At 31.2% G+C, this 20,361-nt stretch overlaps 1 protein-coding gene and 1 pseudogene across 11 annotated transcripts in view; one reads left to right on the forward strand and one right to left on the reverse strand.

Annotated features, from left to right (window-relative positions):
- The window catches only part of LOC145265500 (ankyrin repeat and sterile alpha motif domain-containing protein 1B-like), a 903,976-nt gene that overhangs the window by 329,625 nt on the left and 553,990 nt on the right, over nucleotides 1–20,361 (reverse strand). For 4 of the 11 annotated variants that reach the window (XM_080121397.1, XM_080121396.1, XM_080121393.1 and 1 more), the window contains one exon: nucleotides 10,536–10,608. The exons of the other annotated variants lie outside the window; for them this stretch is intronic. In XM_080121397.1, coding sequence (XP_079977523.1) covers nucleotides 10,536–10,608 — 73 coding nt within the window. The remainder of the gene's footprint in view (nucleotides 1–10,535; nucleotides 10,609–20,361) is intronic. 11 annotated transcript variants of the gene reach the window in all.
- Nucleotides 9,364–9,495, forward strand: LOC145265885 (U2 spliceosomal RNA; annotated as a pseudogene).

Below are 20,361 nucleotides of genomic sequence, written 5' to 3' on the forward strand. Positions count from 1 at the left end.
GACAAATATAGCATAATTAAATACATAAATGAATAAATAATAATAATAATAATCAAATAATGAGTCTATGTTATTTATCGTGTTATCTTGAATATATATTCTAGAATTCATAATGATCTATTTATTAGTCTAGGTGTGTGTGTTTGTATATATATATATATACAGGGTGACTCCAAAAACAAAACAGGCCCCAACTTTAATTAGGCCCCGTTTCTTAGTGTTTTGTCTGAATGAAATGAAACTTTGGTCATAACTAGTTTATTATATTCAAAACATCACCTCAAAACACTAGGGTCTTTGGCCTTTTTTTCTCTGTTCTAAAACATATGTTCTAGATGGCCTCCATTTAGCTTTTGTTTTTGTTTTTTTTTGGGGGGGGGCCACCCTGTATATAATATATATATATATATATATATATATATATATATATATATATATATATATATATGCATTCAAATTATTTAATTTTTGCTCTACAGAAAATACAAGTCTCCATGGGAAAAGGATAGTTTGAGGTGAATGGATAAGCCCCAAAATATAAACCAGGTTGAGTGAATGGGTAATGGGGGCCGGTTATTGGGTGTATTCTAAAAACTACAGTCAATAATAATGATTTTCGATTGCATTCTGGGAAGATTTTGTTTTTAAATTATTTTTCTGAGTGCAAGATTCATTTGGAGTCCTGATGATGACACGGAAATGTTGAAACATTGATCAATCCACATAAACTCCTTTTAATTATTACAACCTCAAGAGTATTAACCGAATTCATTAGAAATTGTTTCAATAGACAGGATAAAAATTATCCGTCTATATCGTCAGATGATTAAAAAAAAAAAAAAAAATTAAGTCATCTGATGATATATGGATGGATAATTTTTATCCTGTTAATTGAAACAATTTGTAATAAATTAATACACTTGAGGTTGTAATAATTAAAAACATATTTGGCTCTACTAAGGTATTGAGCACTTTTATTCTTGTTTTTTACCACATAAACGTCGTAATATATATCTGACAGACGTTAAAGACATTTAAAAATAAATATTTAAATTTCAACAATATTTCTTGCGGTTAACAGGGGCTGAATGGATTTGGTTCTTGCTAATGGAGTCAGAAATGGCTTCATTGCCAGGTTCGAATTCCTCGACCGGTGTTAATCCAGACACCCTGCACTGATGATTATCGAAAGGATGAAACACTAGTGTCTGTAGGTATTTAATAATATGTAAGTCATTTAAAAAGTAAAGCCTCCTATTTTTCTTTTCAAACGCAAAAAGTTGAAGAGCTACGAAGACGGGAATGGTACTATTAAAACAACAACCTTTCATTCTCAGAATTTATTTTTCTACATAGTAACTACCATTGTCAATGTACTTTTGCCAGGAATTCAATTCTCTGCTTCTAACACGTCCATGTGTCAGAAGCAGGGCTGCCTTTTTAGAATCTTACACCATCAATATCTCCAACAGAGCAATGAGACTTTAATGAATCATGTTCAGTTATTATAACAATGCAATTTCCAGTACCCCTCTGATTCATTTGGATGGAATAAAAAAAGTAGGAGACATTACTTTTTGAATGCCCTTTGCGTGCGTATATATATATATATATATATATATATATATATATACACACACTAGTGGGAGTGCCCGGCGTTGCCCAGGTGTTTGGAGGTGTAATAAAAAAAAAAAAAAAAAAAAAGTGGTAGTAAGCAGGCTCGAATCCGTGATACGAAGGCAGAAAAGAAAGTGAAAGAAAACCTGACGTCTTACCCCCTACTCCATTGACACGACCGGAAGTGTAAAGCGTTCAAATTTAACGTAGTCAATAAAAAAGATGACTTGCAGAAATAGCATTGCTTTTAAACCTCCCACGAAGGTTGTTTTTAATGTGGGGGGGGGCAGCTCCGCGAAAAAAGGGGGCACTCTGGTAGTATCCAAATTAATAGTAATTGTCTCAGTATGAAAGGTTTCCCCTACATCGACCAAGAACCAATTACAGAACAAATACTATCCAGCTAGAAGGCCAAGCACTAGCAGTTGCTTCGATTAGTTTCACTTTATTTATGTGAAAAAGACCAACAAACACTCAAAACTAGGGAATTTTTTAAAACTCGATCAAAAAAAAAAGATAGAGATGATGTCCGTTTGCAAATCTAAGATATCATGATCTGGGAAGTATTAGAAAACTTACCAACGTAAGAAGCCCGATGGAAAAAGCCTTTCATAGACATACACAAACGTGCGTGACCATTTTGCCTTTTATATATTAGATTGGTTTCGCTTTTATACGAAAAATCTGAACTCACACGAGGGCAGCCGAAATAGCAAGAATTTTGTAAAAGTCGATGTAAATAAATCTAGACGCGATGCGAGTTTGCAAATCGTAGATATTACAATCTACACGGTATATAAAAAATTGCAAGAAATAGTGACCCTACAGAGACCCCCCCCCCCCGCCCCGAAAAAAAGCCTTTGCTGAACATACAAAAAATGTGCACACACATTTTGCCTTTTTTATATATAGATGAGGAGGAATCCCCCCCCCCATTTATTTTTTATTTATTCCTGTTCATTTTGCAAACTTTGTTAACATATTTTTTAGAGATAAAAAAAAATGTTAACAAAGTCCTGCCAAAATCAAAACACTTCTTGACAGGTAAATCTCCTTTGAGATCATATCATCTTTCTACATTTTTTTAAAACCCTTGACCTTTTTTTTTTTTTTTTTTTTTTTTTTCAAGAGACGTGGATAGTCATGAAAAAGAAGCATTCTAATCCTTCCCTTCCCCCATTACACCTGATCCCTTTTAACCTCTTTGATGGTTTAGCCCCTTTTTTTTCATTACCCTAGCCCCACTGTTAACCAGCTGTCTACTCTTTTCATGTGATAAGACTAAGTTTAAGAAAGACAAACGAAAATATCTTTGCAAATATAACTCAATACCAAAACTTTTTTTTTTTTCAACTCGGAGGTCATCGCTTATCAAGGCCCAGAAGCCACTCTAGAATAAGGATTGATGAGTTTTAGGTAGACGGTGAAACACCACTGTAATGATCAGTAAGAGTGAAATTTGGGTATGGTTTATATATATATCTACTAACTGGCAGCCCGGCATTGCCTGGCCATCGGGACAAGATCAAAGCAAAGACTAGCTATGACTAGCAAAGACCATATGTGGGGTTACCCCCACATATCTGAACTTGGTCAAGGTAGGGATCACCCTACAGACCACAGTTACTATCCAGCTCCCATTTCCCACCTCTCGGGAGCTGGATCCCCCTTTCCCTCCCCCCTCCCTCTCTCTCCACATTTAAAAACGGCCTTGTGCCTAATTTGCTCAGTGGGGAAGCAAATAACTCAATACTACTAACTGGCAGTCCGGCATTGCCTGGCCATCGGGACAAGAAAAAAAAAAAAAGATCAAAGTGTAGTATCTGTTCCGGCAGGTACTGCAAGCAAAGACCATATGTGCGGGAAACCCCACATATAAGACCTTGGTCAATGTAGGGGCAACCCTTCATACCAATTGTCACTATCCAGCTCCCCCTACTCCCCGGGGAGTTGGTCCCCCATTTCCCCTTCACTCCTCACTTTAAAAATCGGCCTTATGCCTAATTTGCTCAGTGGGGGAGCAAATAAATACCTCAAAGTGTAGTATCTGTTCTTCAGATGCTGCACCTCAATTTCTTGTTCTCTGTCAGTGGAGGAGAAATCCTTCACGACTGAGACAATTTTTTATTTTTGTTCCTTTTCTCCACGTTAAAAAAACGACCCTGGTGTCTAACTCTGTCCTGTGAGGAGGCATTGTAAATAGGAACATGATATTTTTAATTTATGCAGATTGCATATGAATTATTATAGAATCCATCCTCTAATTATTATTATATATTACGAGGAATAAATTGCCAGGTAGACTAATTCGCAAAAAAATTTAAAAAATATAAAAATAATAATGATAATATCATTCATCAAATTCCGTCCGTGACTGTTTTCAGTATCACGTCAGATGATATTTGGGCTTGACTATGAATGCCCTGGAAAAGTCACTTCTGATGAATGTTTAGTTGTAAAATATGCAAACGAAGAAATGATTTATGGCGATTTTGAATGGTACCTTTTCTTTTAACATAAATTGAACTCATTATTAAGAAAAAAATTAAAATAAAATAGTGAGGTACATCCGGGCTTGAACAGGTGATCATTCGATTTGTATTCAAATGCTCTACCACTAAGCAATATCTCCAGATTATAATAAATCTGTTTGTTTTTTTTAAAGAAATGATTTGCTGAAATTTTCTTATCTCCCTTTGCCAGTGTAACATAAAATATTCCCCTGTAAAAATTTTTTTTTTTATCTATAAGGGGAAAAAGCTATTTTTAAAATCGGATTTTTTAGATTTTCGATACTTATCGAAGGAATTTCTGTACAAAACCTATCTAAGAACACTGCCAGACATATAAATTAGCTTTGTGTGGAATTTACAAAAGATAGGCTCAGCCGTTTTGGAACCTATGAGGAACCCACACACACACAAGGTGACTTTTCTATAATAGTAGATATATATGACCAATAAATGACAAAAGTCTATATTCCAAATTTCAAGATGTTGTCTTTCTTACAATTTATTCCTTTAAGTATGTTGATATGCACATTTCATGACAGCAGCTGTTTCGTAGTGCAAAATCATTCATTTAATTAATATGTCAGTGAATCAATTTATTCTGCCCTTAACTCATCAGAAGAAATAGCAATTTTCTTAGAACTGCACGCCTGTGGAACTCTGTTCCGTCTGCCCGCTTCCCACCTGACTACAACTTGGATGTGTTCAAGTCCAACGTTAACAAATTCCTAATGAACCGCCCCCTTAAGTAAACACTTCATCAAATCTCCACACTAACGTAATGTACTTGCAATAAACCTTATCCCTGAGTGGCTTCCGGGCCTTGACAAGTGGTGACCACTGTGTAAAAAAAAAAAAAAAAAAGAAAAAAAAAAAAGCAACTATCAATTCATTAAAAGAAAATAAATGCATATGGGCATGATTACAAATCCGAAAATCAGGATAGAAGTTGCAATTACCTTTCATTAAAGGATGGATATAAATAAAAGGTAAAATATAACTGATAAAAACAAGCATATTTCCACACACACACACACACACACACACACACACACACAGGAGAGAACTTGAATGCCTACTAGACACTATCCTCGAGTGTCTAAGGTCTCTCTGTACAGGAGTTTGCCAGAACAATAATTGTTATAATTCTTTTCCTATCGTTTGCAACTGATTCAAATTTTAGTATGTTATTATTACCAGTTGTGAAAATTTCAGCTTTTCCCAGTTGTAAATTCTAACAAATATCAGGTTTTAAAATGTTGTCCCTTAGTTTTGGACGCTGCTATATATACACATATGATGAAAATAATGGAAATAGTATTCCGACAAAATAGAGAAATAAAAAGGAACAAACCGTATTATGTGTTCCTCTGGAAGTCTCGAAGTAAAGACGAAACGTTGATGAACACATAATACGGTTTGTTCCTTTTTATTTCTCTATATACACATATATATACATGCATATATATACACACACACGTGTGTGTGTATATATATATATATGTATGTATATATATACACACACACACATATATATATATGCATATATATATGTATGTATATATATATATATATACACGCACATATATATGCATATATATATATGCATGTATATATATATGCAAACACACACACACATATGCATATATATATGTATGTATATATATATATATATACACACACACACACACACATATATGCATATATATATGTATGTATATATACACACACACACATATATGCGCATATATATATGTATGTATATATACACACACACACACATATATGCATATATATATATATATAGGTATGTATATATATACACACACACACACATATATATATATATGCATATATATATGTATATATATACACACACACACATATATTCATATATATATGTATGTATATATATACACACACACATGCATATATATATATGTATGTATATATATATATACACACACACACATGCATATATATATATGTATGTATATATATATAAACACACACACATGCATATATATATGTATGTATATATATATACATACATACACATATATGCATATATATATATGTATGTATATATATATATATACACACACATATATATATATGTATATATATATACACACACACATATATATATGTATATACAAATATTTTTTAATACCTACAGACACTAGTGTTTCATCCTTATGGGAATCATCAGTGCAAGAAGTTATGATTACAGCCGATTGGAAGATTCAAACCCGGCCACAAAACCATCTCTGCCTCCATTAGAAAGGGGTGTGTGTGTGTGTGTGTGTGTGTGTGTGTGTGTGTGTGTGTGTGTGTGTGTGTGTGTGTGTGTGTGTGTGTGTGTGTGTGATAATCAGAATAGATAGAATAAAAATTAGTAATAATTAATGATTTAATCAAATATATTTTTTACAATTTGACCAGAAGTTTATTTGTATAATATAAACGGGGTGCTTAGTGATAAAATTTGGGTTCCCTTACACTTAAAAATGGGGAGAAAAAAATGAAATGAAAGAAAACTAATGAATCAGTCATTATGAATTTTAAAACACATCTACTAGATTTAAGTAATCCAATTATGATACTCCATTTTGCAGTATTTCTTTGTTATAATTAAAAAGCTATACATTGTAAGAAATTAGCCAGAAGACCATCAAAACTGTGGAGAATATAGCAGTCATAAAATTGATTATCCTACTCTTAGTGTTGTTCTATGGGCTACCCTATTTTATATATATATATATATATACTAGCCTGGGAGCCCGACGTTGCCCAGGTGTTTGGAGATGTATGTTGAGTACAAAAAAAAAAGTGGTAGTAGGAAGGGAGGCTCGAACCCGTACCACAGAGGGGGGAAAAGAACGGGGGAAAAAATGTGACGTCTTTACTGTTACGACCACCACTAAACTGGAAGTGATATAGGTTTAAATTAAGGCTAGACAATCGAAAAGAGGGGATGACTTTTGAAAATATCGGCGAAAAAAGTGACCCCTCCCTGTAGAAAAGTGCCCAGTTGAAGGGGAAGAAATTAATGTTTTTAGCCAATTTTTTGGTATTTGCCGTCTGAAAGGCAGGTCTTCAAAACGATACTAATCTTGTGAAAATCCGCCGCCTCGGTCGGAATTTTTCGCAGACATGCAAACATACATACATACATACATTTATATATTGATAGCTCAAATTTTCGACCAAACCGATTAAAAAGCTTGCCCTATCTCTGAATACCCTTTATGTAAAATTTCAGATGTTTAGATCAGAAATAATTCTGAGTAATTCGGTAGAGATCACAGCAGTCATTTTTTTTTTTTTTACTTTGATCCCTATTATGACCCCTTACCATTTATTGTTGTGGGCTCAAATCAAGTTATTAAGTTAATTAGATCCATGTCCAAGGAACCTATATCTAAAATTTCAAGTGTTTATACCGAAAATTGGTGGAGGAGTTTTGTAGAGTTCTCAAAGGTCAAATCGTTGAACTTTGACCCTTTAACAGCCAAATTTCTGGCCGAAAACCGATTACAAAGATTTTCCCAAATCTCAGTACCCTGTATATCAAATTTCGAGTCTGTAGACTGAAAATTGACAGAATTATTGTGTAGGGAAATGTACACAGACAGACACTTTCACTTTTATAGATATATATATAACTCTATATATAAGTATCTCTCTCTCTCTCTCTATATATATATATATATATATATATATATATATATATATTAGTCTTTAAAATTTTTCAACATTTAAAACTATTAAAAAACAAACATTTAATCTGAAATCCTTCGTTGAAAAATTCCTTTGTTTGTAAGTTAATTAATCTGTAGCAGTCACCATAAAAAACTATTTTTCTTGTAGATTAATGCCCCTTGCTTACTGATGTGACCACACACTGACCAATCAGCTACCAGGGTGCATTAATCCTATATATATGTATCTTACTGGACAACCTGGCGACAATTTAAGTTTCTGTCTCCTAGGCACGGAAACATTCTAGAATATTCTATTTCTCATTTTCTTTTTTCACCTCAAACACAGTCCTGCTTCTTACAAAATAAACCCTCTTGTTGTATTGTTTTAAAAAGAGGTGTTGGTTAATTATTCTATGCTTTTGTGTTTCAAGTTAATATTTTATTAGGGGTGTTGTGCACTTATGCATATAAAACTCCCCCAAAGTCACTTGCAATCACTGTATTAGTTTGTTCTCAAGAATTTACTCTCGTTCCAGTATTATTATAGAAATCGTTAGGTTTTTTTTTATCATGAAAAACTGTTTCGGGTTTATATATATATATATATATATATATATATATATATGTACAAAATATTAAACTTGGACCCTAACCCGAACCATAACATTTTGGCTAAAGTTTAATGTTTACTTTTTTGCATTACATTTTTGGCAATCTTTTAAAAGATGGTGAAGGGTGACATTGCACGTACAAAGAAGAAATTGCTCTTAGTGTAATGATTATTATGTAGATTATATAGACTGTATAGCTTTTATATAAAGCATATCTTAACATGTCCTTCCTGGAAATGTGAAATTGAATACTAAAAAAAAAGAAATACTGAAAAATTTGTATGAATATTTTTTTTTTTTTTTTTAAAATCAAAAAGTGGGTAAGTTTTAGTTGTTTGGAGAGAAGAAGCTTTTAAGCAGGAAACAAAGATAAAAGATAATTTGTTTTTATAGTATTAACCCATTAGCACTTGTGGCCCTTTTTTAGGATAGGAAAGATACTCACCCATATTTCAACAACATTTATTTTTCAAAAATATATAGATCATATTAATTAAAATGTGAGTGTCTTTCAAATATTCCACCTAGCATCTGATATATATTGGCAACACAGATATCTGTTTTCGGTATACCATGAGAATCAAGAGTAGAATGATACAATCAGTTTGAATGTTTGAATAAAAAAAATTTCAATCAAAATTCTGTTGGTAAGTAGTAATTATAGCTGACTCACAATTTTATATATATATATATTTCATTATAAATTAGCCGTTTATCCAATTTTACCCCAATATTAAAAACTGTTTGTAAAAAAAATAAAAAATAAAAGGGCAATGGCACAAACATTTTATTATGTAAAGTATTAAATTTGAAAAAAAAAAAAAAAAACAGTACACCAAAAATTACACAAATTCATCAAATATTTCTTTTTAGCAAGAAAAACCATTTTAACGGCGAAATATCTTTTTTGCTTGCATTATAACTTTTGGCCCTTTGGCCAAGATCAAAGTGTAGTATCTGTTCTTCAGATGCGGCACTTCCATTTCTCGTTCTCTTTCAATGGAGGAGAAATCCTTCGCGACTGACACAGTTTTTATCTTTGTACCTTTTCTCCACGTTAAAAAAAGACCCTGGTGTCTAACTCTGTCCCGTGGGGAGGCATTGTAAATAGGTACATTATGGTCAAGAACCAAGGGACATAACTCAAACTTTAATTTACAAATAGTTATCATAATAATACCAGCTCGAAATTGTTTACTGATCAAATTTTTTATAAAAACAAAAATACTACATGAAATTGTGTAACTATTGATATACAGTCTTTCTTTTTAAACCTAACATAATCAAGTTTTGTGCAATTAGAATTTTTTAATATTGGGATCAAACTGGACATTCATCAATGCTTTAACTATTCTATAAAGTCGAATAAATCTTAGAAAGTATTTTTGCTCAAATATATTTTATTTTCAAAAGCTTTTCAGTAATAAATCAAAGAAAGAAATTTGGCCACTAATGGGTTAAAATGAGATGGTATGTTTTTAGACGCTGTCAGGAGTGGTATTGAAAAGCAGAAGGAAATAGATTCAAGGTCAGTGGTCTAACAGCTGTTTTGAAATGGAGGGTTTATTTAGATTGATTTATAAATTCATTTTTTTTTCTTTTTTTTAAACATGATTTAAAAATTTTTTTTTAATTCATTTTTTGTTTAATTTTCAGACAATTCACTTTTGTTTAAAATTTTCAAAACTTGATTTCAAAGTTTAAAAAAATGAATATTTTTATTTTCAAGCATGATTTAAAAATTTAAAAAAAGAAATGAATTTATTTTTTTTTCATTTTTAAAATATGATTTAAACATGTTTAAAAATTCATTTTTTTTAAATTTCAAATATGATTCCCAGATTTAAAAAAAAAAAATTACTTTTTTTTTTTAAATTTTAAAACATGACTTAAATTTCTTTTTTTTTAATTCATTGTTTGTTCAAAGATTATTAAAATTTTTATTTTAGGTAAGAGTAAGTTTTTTTCCTCCTTATTTTTAAAAAAATAGGCAGAAAAAAACTAAGAATGAAGAAAAAAAGGTTGGGGATTTGTAAAAGACTCAGGCATGTCTTTATTTTTTTAATTGTTGTTTTGTTTCAAAGAAGTACCTGCTTGGAATAAGTGTGTCACGCCATGATCGTTAAACCCATATCCGCCGTAGCCGATGACTACACCTTCTATCTGAAATCATTGAACGCAAAAAAATACTCAAAGGACGGTTAAAAAAAAACTTTGAAACTCAATGATGAAAAAATAATAAAAATAATTAATAATACTCAAAAGGTGATTTGGAATCTTTCGAATTTTGTTTAATACTCAAAGAGAGGTTGAGAACTAATAAAATATTTAAATACTCAAAGAAGGAGTAACATTTTCTAATTATTTATTAATACATAAAATGAGATGGAGAATTTTTAAAAATAAAAAGACTAAGACGGTAGTTAGAAATTCTTCAAATACATATTGAAGGATGATAATATTTTCATTTTTTTTTAAATACTCATAGACAGGTGACAAAATTGAAAATATACAAAGAGTGGTTGAAATTATCGTTCTTTTTAATAATTTTTTTAAGTATTCAAAGAGATGTAATGAACTTAAAAATAAGTTTTAAATATTTAGTTTAAAATTTTTATTTGTTATTGTTATTTATTTACCTTAATACTCAAAAAGATATGAATTTTTCTTTATTTTAAACATACAAATGAAGGTTAAAATTTTAACTATTTTAATATTAAAAAAAAAATGGTGAATTATTTTCTTTAAATGCTAAAAGAGTAATTAAAATTTTAACTATTTGCTTTAAAACTAAAAAAAAAAAAAAAGTAAATTACTTTCTTTAAATATTCCAAGGATGGTTAAAATATTGACTATTTGATTTAAATTTAAAAAGAATCTTTCTTTAAATACTCCAAGGATGGTTAAAATTTTAAACTACTTGTTTAAAACTAAAAACAAAATGAATTACTTCTTTTAATATTTCAAGGATGAGTTAAAATTTAAACTATTTGTTTTAAATTTAAAAAGAAGTGAATTACTTTCTTTAAATACTCCAAGGATGGTTAAAATTTTGACTATTTGTTTTAATACTCAAAAAGGTAACTTTTTTTATTTAAAGAATAATGAAAAATTGAAATAGTATTTTTTTAATAATCAAAGACAGGTGAAGAAATACATTTTAAATTATCACTCAAAGAGTGATTAAAAAATGTGAAATATTCTTTAATTTTCAAAGAATGGTGAAGAAGTACGTTTTTAAATATTCAAAGATTGGTTAAAATGATTTTTAAAAATATTCAAAATGTGGTTAAACATTATTTAAATATTTTTTAATTCTCTCAGAGAGGTGAAGTATATAAACAATTTAATACTTAAAAGGTGTTTAAAATGCTTTTTTTTCCTAATATTTAATAAATTATAATCAATTTAGAAGAGAAATGAAAAATAACATTTTTTTTCTTAAATACTCAAGAATGGTTAAAAATAGTTAAATATTTTTAATTTTCAAAAGAATTTGGAAATATTTTTTTATATTTTAAAGAAAGGTCAAAAGTATTATTAACAAACACTCAAAAGATAGTTGAAAATTTGAAAACAAAAAATGTAAAATAAAAATTAGAATGGTTAAGCATTTAAAAAATAAAAATGCTGCTGCTCCTGCTGCAACTGCGGCTGTTGATGATGAAATGCAGCACAGGGCGGATCTACAATTATAGAGGTGATAGACTTACCATAAAAACAGTGAAACAGAGACAGACTGAAGCAACTCAGGTAATGGCAACTTTACCTGATTTTACCATTGAAAATTAAAAAGAAAATCATCATTAATAATTCGAATCATAGATAAACACACATATATATACTCACACAAACATAATTTTTTTATTTATATATATATATATATATATATATATATATATATATATATATATATATATATATATATATATATATATATATAACTAGCTGGGCGCCGGCGTTGCCCAGAAATACACTAAAATATGATATTTTTTATTTATGTATATTTCGTATTTATTATTATAGAGTCAATTCTCTATTGATCATTATACTATATAGTAGTGATTTCAAAAGTTAAAGATAAAAAGAAATATGACTTGGGTGCCTTCAGCTATAATCGCAACTGAAACATATACTGCTCCAGCCTTGGTCGTTATTTTAAATTGGCATAATAATTATATGATTGTTTCTCCATTACGAAATATGTGCTGTCAAAAAGTAAATGTTTTGACATGTTGAAAGAAATAAATGGTAAGATGAATAAAATTTGGAATTTGGAATATAGTTGTTTTGTAATATATATATATATATATATATATAAAAGCGAAGCCCACTATGAATTTGTTTGTAAACAAGCTGATGGTTTGAGCACTGTGCGACGGGAGGGTGTAGATTTAATACACATTCTAGGAGAAATATTTACGGCACTGATTCGTAGCCGAATAGTGAGAACTGCCGACTGTCAATGCGACGGTTATAGGTTCAATCCACGGCTGGGAAAAGGTGTTTGTCTAGCCGCACTGATGAGTTGTGATACAACGAAACAGAACTGTATGTGGATGACAATTAAAGCCTCCCTCTTTGCGTTGAGCACTTTGTAAATATATTTTAACCCGACACATATTTAAAAGCGATTAAGCGAAGCCCACTATTAATTTGTTTGTAAACAAGCTGATGGTTGGAGCACTTTGCGACGGGAGGGTGTAGATTTAATACACATTCTAGGAGAAATATTTACGGCACTGATTCGTAGCCGAATGGTGAGAGCTGCCGACTGTCTATGCGACGGTTGTAGGTTCAATCCACGGCTGGGGAAAGGTGTTTGTCTAGCCACACTGATGAGTTGTGATACAACGAAACAGTACTGTATGTGAATGACAAAATATATATATATATATATATATATATATATATATATATATATATATATATATGATGATCCCCGTTTTCTATTTACAAAATTTTAGTTAAGTTTTTCTCTTTTCATCCTTATGTAATTAAATTCTGTTTTAAAATTGAAGACTTTTGCGAAATCGGCTTATGCAAGTGCTAAGTCTATTTAACAATTTTAGTTAAGGCCTTTTTTCTTTCTTTTTTTTTTTCATCCTTATATAAATGAATTCTTTTTTGCCATCATAAACATTTTAGAAGTCGGATTATGTAGGTGTTTAGTCTGCAATAGGTTAAAATTAATATTTTTTTTTCTTCCGGGAATTTAAACTGCATTCTTTATTTTTATTTTTGCATTTTTTTCATTCAAAGCTATTTTTTAGACTATATATATATATATATATATATATATATATATATATATATATATATATATATATAGTGGAAATGGTAATTAATAAAAACTGAAGAAAGTGCTCAATACCGTTGTAGAGCAGATATGCGTTTTATTTTTTATTACCATATCTTTCTGTTAAGTTACATTATTGTTTCAGCTACTTGGGCGTTTTTTCTGTAAAAGTCTTAGGAAGCTACAGACGGCCAAAAAAACGGCCAAGTAGCTGAAACAATAATGTAACTTAACAGAAAGATACGGTAATAAAAAATAAAACGTATATATATATATATATATATAACTACTTAATTTACTCACATAAAATTAATATACGAAAGTATAGATTTATGCGTAAACTTTAAGTATTTACTTCAAAAGTGTTCAATACGTAGGTAGAGCTAGTTAGTAAGTTATAAAATATATATGGCGATTAAGCTACACTGAATATTCCGCGTTTCATCCACTCTAGGAATATCGCCATATATATTTTATAACTTACTATATATATATGCGGAATATCGCCATATATATTTTATAACTTACTTATATATATATATATATATATATATATATATATATTCCCCCCTCCACTCTTAATCTATTTTTATCTCGTTCTTTCTTTTGTTTTCGCCATAGTCAATTCGTTATTACCTAGTCTATATTTCTATTTCTTTATTGTTACCCCCCCCTCGCAACCCTTCAACTTTCTCTGACATTCGACAATTAGTTGATTAGTGAATATACTTACACAAACTTTTTCTTGACACACAAAAATTAGCTGATCAACAGGCACGCTTAAGGAAACTCGATGTTCAGTTTAAATCACCCAACTAACACGATTCAACTGTCAATAAAAATTGACCGATTTTCCAAATTTTTGTTATTCTTCTTTTTTAGAGAGCTCACAATTTATAACCTTTGTGGCCTTTTTTTTTTGAAGAGCTTACTTTTTTCTTTTTTCTTTAGCGTCAGTTGGTTCAAGATCGCCTGATGAAGTCTCATTGACTGAAACAGATGGCTGTTTGTAGCGACCAAATGTAACTGTTTCCCTTCGAATATATTAACTGAATTAAAGAAATAAATTATAAGATGGTCAACATCACGAACTTTGGAATATAGTCTGTTGTCATGTATTCACTATATTGCTCTGTAATTACATTGAGCTTCTTAAATAAGGATTGGGATATATTATAGGAAATAAAATATATTTCCACAGATATATATATCTGGTATTTGAAATATTGTTGCATCCTCAAATTTACTTCAACTTTTTCTCCAGTATATCTTTAATAAGTAAGTTTTTTTTTTTTTTATTATAGTACAGCATAATCATATTGACACACCGGTTCCCACTGGATCACCGAAGTTAAGCAACATTGAGCCTGATCAGTACTAAAATGGGTGACCATTTGGAACTTCCAGGTGCTATATGTGCTCTCTGCTTATCTCGGCATTGTTTCCAGTCATGCTGGACTTCTCCTTTCAACCAAACTCAAGCAGTGCCAATTCAGGAGAGGTGTGGTTGGGGATTGCGCAACCCTTGCCTCACAATCACATGTGCAGCTGCCCCTACAAGAGGTATCCATTGTCTTTTGAGACTGAACGGAGGCATCAAATTTTTTTTATGAATCTTACGACTTTTTTAAGGATCTATATATCTTTTCACCAACTGTTGACCTCTCTAATCCAGGGAAAAAAATCTCCAATTGTTTGTTTTTATTCTGTGGAACATATAAACAGTCTCTGATGAGTTGTTTGGTGCTTTTTTTCTTTCAACCATTCAACAAAACACGTGTAAGACAATAAAATATTAAGAAAGTAAAACTATATATTTGGATTTGAAATGCTCTGAAAGTGTAAGTGCGTTTTCATCAAGTTTAATTAATTGTGCATATTATCTATATATCTATAAAAGTGTGTGTGTGTGTGTATGCATGAGTGAGGACACTTCTCAACCTATATACTCAACAAGTTTTTGATCTGCAGACTGAAAATTTGGTATATAGTGTATTCAGACATGCGGAAAACTTTTTAATCGGTTTTAATTCGAAAAAAAAAAAATGGCGGCTAAACGGTCAAAATTGAAAAATTGGTACTTGGGAGTCATTGGAATTTGATGTTTGTCAACTGCTTCATGGATGCACATGCATGAACCGTTCACATGACAGATTCCTTATGCTTTAAATAAGTTTGAAAACACTTTATAAGATCGTGTCAAGATGGCCTAATTGTTATTGTACTCGACTCACTGTCTTTAGGCTTTGGTTTCGATTTCAGCTAAAGTACTTTTTATTTTACTCACAAGAAGTAAACTGTTTAGAAAAAAATAATACTCATATGCACATGTCTCAGTTTCTGTATGAATTAAAACATAATATTCATACATACTTTATGACCGGGCAATGCCGGATAGTCTGCTAGTATGATTATTAAACTCACAATATTTTTTATAATCGAAAGTGCATATATATATATATATATATATATATATATATACACACACACTTTATGACCGGGCAATGCCGGGTATTCTGCTAGTATGATTATTAAACTCACAATATTTTTTATAATCGAAAGTGCATATATATATATATATATATATATATACACTTTATGACCGGGCAATGCCGGGTGGTCTGCTAGTATGATTATTAAACTCACGATATTTTTTATAATCGAAAGTGCACATATATATGTATATATATATATATATATATATATATATATATATATACACACACACACGCGCGCACACCGGTTGCATCGATTGGTTTCCTAGATGTAAATCCAATAAAATTAGAAAACTAAAAACAAATGCGCGAATAAAAAATAAAAAAAAAAAACAAATAAATAAATCTTTACATCTATAAAAGAGAAATTGTCTCTGTGTGTGCGTCTGTCTGCGGGTGTACATTTCTCTACCAAACTACTCTGTCAATTTTCATTCTACAGACTCGAGATTTGACATAAGGGTATTGAGATTCGGGGAAATCTCTTAAATCAGTTTTGAACACTTGAAATTTTTGATGTAGGTTACCTAGACATGAGTCAAACTTTTTAATTATATATATATATATATATATATATATATATATATATATATATATATATATATGCACATAAAGTTATGAACAGTACATAGGGCCCAAAGCGAAGCCAGGTTGAACTTTTAGTAAGTAAAAATATAAACTAATGAATGAAAATAACACTTGTCAAAAGGAAATTAAAGTCACCACCAATAAAAGATATACAACCATAAAAACGATCTAAGAATATTGGAAATTTTAAATCAAGGGCAATAAATAACCACCAAGCTGTTGTAATAATATTTGTAGCTTCATCTGTAAATCAGCAGGCGGTTTTACAAGACATTCAGCTATCTACCTAGAAAACAGAGCTATATAATCTGGTATAGTGACATGGGACCAGAAGGAGAAAGAAGCAACCTTAGTAGAAGTTAGTATCCCTCAATGATGCTGGATTAAACAGAACTGAAATGGAAAAGATAACGAAATAACAAAGTCTTATGTACGACATGAAAAGAAATTGGAATCTTAGGAAGATCTCTATCATTCCAGTTATTATTGGAGCAACTGAACTCGTGAAAAAGAAATTCAAAAACTATCTGGCAAATATACCTGGTGAACCAAGTGCAAAAGCGATTCAAGCAATTGCACGTAAGGGGACGGTCAGAGTTGTAAAATGATCTCTTGGCTGGAATATCTGAGTTAGCGGGTGAATCTTTGACAACTGGTAGGATGCCCCATCCTCGGCTTGAACAAACTGATAAGAAAATTTTTACCTGAAAGGCATTTATTTAAAATCCCATTATACATTGCACAAGCACCAATTTAAAAAAAAAAAAAAAAATTATTTTTTATTCACCTGCTCTATTTCTAAGGAAGTTTAGTTCCACTATTCTTATGCAATTCTGACAGTTATGCAACTGACACAGTGATATACAACAAGAAAGAGAAAGAAGCAACCTTAGTATAAGGTAGTGTCCCCAATGATGCTGGGTTAAAACAGAGCAGAGAGAGAAAAGATAAGAAAATACCAAAGTCTTATGTACGACATGAAAAGAAACTGGAATCTTAGGAAGATCTTCCCTTTTTCAAGTCATTATAGGAACAACTGGATTCATGAAAAAGAATTTAAAAAACTACCTGGCAAATATACCCAAGAATTCAACATGAACAAAAGAAATCAAAGACTTAATTTGTGATGTTCTTTATATTAATGCTAAGAAACGATCGCACGCAGAAACTTCTGTTGCTGTTAAATTATTGAAACAGACATACAAAAAAAATGATTGTTTGGTTGTTTTTGTTTTACGGCATATCAACCCTTTTCGGGTTATTTAATGCCGAATCCAAAGATTTTTTTAATAGAATATATTTGTTGTCTTCACGTCGGTTTCTATTTAACCCATAGTTGGGACCCTAACAGGTACTACCACTCCGGGTCAGTGGACCTGGGAGCAATGGTAATTAAAGGGTGGCTCCACACTCCCCAAAGCCCACAAGCTGGGGCCTCACCATTGGATATAGTTTAAGGTCATATCCAGAACCCCCCCCCCCAAAAAAAAAAATGAATATGTTATAAGTTTTGCTTGTTTTTTAAAAATTTGTTGAACCAAGGTGTTAACCTTTAAGATGATTTACCACCTACTTCAGTCGAAGTTCTCAGAAATCAAGGGGGCCCACTACCTGGGGCTAACACTTGAACTCTATATGAAATACATAGATATTTGAAAGTTCCATTAAAGATTTTATCTCTCAAACACTAAGTTAGTAAAAAAATTAAGAAGATAATTTTCCTCACCCCAATTAACCATTTTCATATGTTGTAGTATATCTTTTGTTTTAGTTTCTTAGTCTTCCTGGATCCCAGGACAAGAATTTATCAAGTCTGGTGGAGTATCCAGTTTTGTGCTATTACTTGAGATAAAATCACTTTGAGAAGGTGCACCATTCCTCGTAAAAGCTAATGTGGGTTAGCCATAGTGAGATCTTATTTGGGCAGCGAATACTACGTGATTTTGAATATTTGGTCAGGGTTTACTTCTAGGGAAAGGTTGTTCTGGAAAACCCCTGTACAGAGAGACCTTAGATACTCGAGTATAGTGTCCAGTAGGCATTCAAGTTCTTAGTATTGGTGTTCTATCTCCTGTAGTATGTGATGGATTAAACATGACTTCACCTTTTCTATATATTTTTTATTTGCCTATTTGGAATATTACCAAAGTCTAATAATTTGACTTCCCTTATGTGTACATATATACAAGGTGCCTTAAATAAGTTTCCAGACTTTTTTGTACAGGCATTTAAAATTGTCGCAGACTCTTGAAAATTCAGTATGTTATTGCTATGAGACAACTGATCAATTTTTTATGATTTCAGGTTCAAATGAACAGCTACAGCAGGAATTGGAATACACCCTACTAAAGTCTGATTGTCACAGCTGTTGAATTTCAAAAATGCAATCTGGATGTGAGGACACTTTAAAAGAACACTATGCAATAAAATTCTGTTTTAAACTTGGAAATAATGTCACAGAAACGTATGGGATGTTTCAGACTGTTTTGGACCATCTTGCATGAATGAAGCATCAGTTTTTGAGTGGTATAAGAGATTCAAGGAAGGCAGGGAGTTTGTAAGAGATGATGAGAAATGTGGGAGGAGTAAAGAAGTCCGAACACCAGAGTTGATTGGCCAAATAAAGAATTTCATGGATAAGGACCATCGTGTGTCGTGAACTGTATACACAATTAACTGAAGATGTGGAAGACTCACACAAAGTTTGGTCCAATGCACCAGTCCATAACTCCATTCTTCTCGCAGACTATTTGATCAAAATGGCATCAAGACAATTCTTCACTCTCCCTATAGTCCAGACCTTGCTCTCTGTGATTTTTGGTTATTCCCTAAGCTCAAGGATACCTTAGAGGCTGTTATAAGACAATTGCGGAGATGATAAAGGCTGTGACGAAGGTCATTGACATTCTCACACAAGAGGACTTCCAGAAGTTGTTGGAATAGTCCAAGTGCATTGCAGCCGGAGGAGATTACTTCCAAGGAGACAAGAGTTTGGTGTGTGAAATATCAATAGAAGTTCCCATATGAAAAAAGTCTGGAAACTTATTGAAGGAACCTTGTATACATATATTATTATACATCACATACATAGGCCACACCACAACAACACTCTCCTATCATTTAGCTGACAATAGCGCCATAAAACTACGCCTAACATCTCATGATAAAAACCTACAGTCATCCGCCATTAGAAATATTTTAACTAACAATACTAAAATTTGATATCTTAACAATTACTTACCACCACGGTGAGAAAAAAAAAATATATATAAAATTCTGATGATGGCGTATATCGTCGAAATATTAATTTTAAACAAATAATACATAATTGTAATTTGGCTTATAAACATATTTCATTTAAAAATTTAAACAATGCTTATTTCATGGAAAACACAAATTTGACATATATATATATATATATATATATATATATATATATATATATACTAGCATTTCAGCCTGGCGTTGCCCGGGTGTTTAAGCAAAAAAAAAAAAAAGCGGTCAATTTTTTAAACTTTGACCCCTTTTATGACC

Source organism: Euprymna scolopes, chromosome 40 (genome assembly GCF_053919585.1).
Source record: "Euprymna scolopes isolate OS-2025 chromosome 40, ASM5391958v1, whole genome shotgun sequence".
NCBI lineage: Eukaryota > Metazoa > Mollusca > Cephalopoda > Sepiida > Sepiolidae > Euprymna > Euprymna scolopes.